The sequence below is a fragment of the Bombus impatiens genome, unplaced genomic scaffold, assembly GCF_000188095.3.
Source record: "Bombus impatiens unplaced genomic scaffold, BIMP_2.2 scf_2771, whole genome shotgun sequence".
Classification (NCBI taxonomy): Eukaryota; Metazoa; Arthropoda; class Insecta; order Hymenoptera; family Apidae; genus Bombus; species Bombus impatiens.
This window is the reverse complement of record NT_179190.1, coordinates 1-964: the sequence shown is the minus strand read 5'-3', so window position 1 is coordinate 964 and position 964 is coordinate 1. Positions and strand designations below refer to the sequence as shown.

Genomic DNA, 964 nt, shown 5'->3' with positions numbered 1-964 from the left:
CCAGTGGTGTGTGCCATTTTGATTCTTCGACAGTTAGGTAACCCCCTCTTGAATGGTACGAGTAACCTCCCGTCGAATGATACGGAGTCTTGCTGTAGTTCTGATTGCGATTGTCTTCCGATTTTTTGAAATAACTCAGAACGTCCTTGTAGGACCATCCCGGATTGCCCAGTTGTTCCCAGATGTCGTAATCTTTTTTGTTACCACGAACATAGAGCATGTAATTTATCGTGCTGCTGCCTCCGATCACTTTGCCACGTGGCCACAGGCAGCGACCCCCCTCCATCGCTGTAAGCAGAATTTGCGATAAAATATAGAAGACGATGCGAATAATAAGTAATCGATTATTAATGTTGGTTGGTGATCGATCAGAAGTTTATATCTCTTTGGGTGCGACGATAAGATCATTTGTCAGTTAACGTTAATGGGTTAACGTTAGAACTACGTAAACGTACCTAAATATTATATATAGGTCGGTATAATTCAGACAATATTAGTTAAACTAAATAGATCTATACAATTATTTAACTATTTAAGCAAAAATCTGTATTAATCTTGTTAAAAATATGTTATGTATCTTTCTATGAATTTTAAGAATCAAAATTTCCCGCCACTCATATAGATGTATTGGGTAATTCTGGTATGTAAGGATGTATAGTTATGCGTGCATTAGTATTATTAGATATTAATTACCTCTACAGTAATTTGGATTGGGCTCTGTCGTGTATTTCCAGTCGATCTCGGTGAGCTGCAGATTGGCGACAAGAAGAGGAATATCATATATAACGCTTCCATCGCCACCTGCTTCCAAAAGGAGTACGTTCCAGTCTTCTATCTCTGACAAACGACTCGCCAAGACAGCTCCTGTAATATGAAAAAATTAATTTATTTAAATATCTCAAATATTTTTATATCAGAAGTTGTTAGTTGAAATTCAAAATTTGTCGATACTACAAATAGGATT

General features: G+C 36.8%; 1 protein-coding gene across 1 annotated transcript; it reads right to left on the bottom strand.

Moving 5' to 3' along the window:
- Window positions 1–6: 6 nt before the first annotated feature.
- LOC105681885 (glucose dehydrogenase [FAD, quinone]-like) lies at window positions 7–879 on the bottom strand (the record flags this gene model as incomplete). The annotated part of the gene is made up of 2 exons (XM_012393365.3): window positions 694–879; window positions 7–288 (listed from the first exon to the last, which is right to left on the bottom strand). A coding segment is annotated over exon 2 (280 nt), but the record flags the coding sequence as incomplete, so codon positions are not given.
- Between the last annotated feature and the right edge of the window lie 85 nt (window positions 880–964).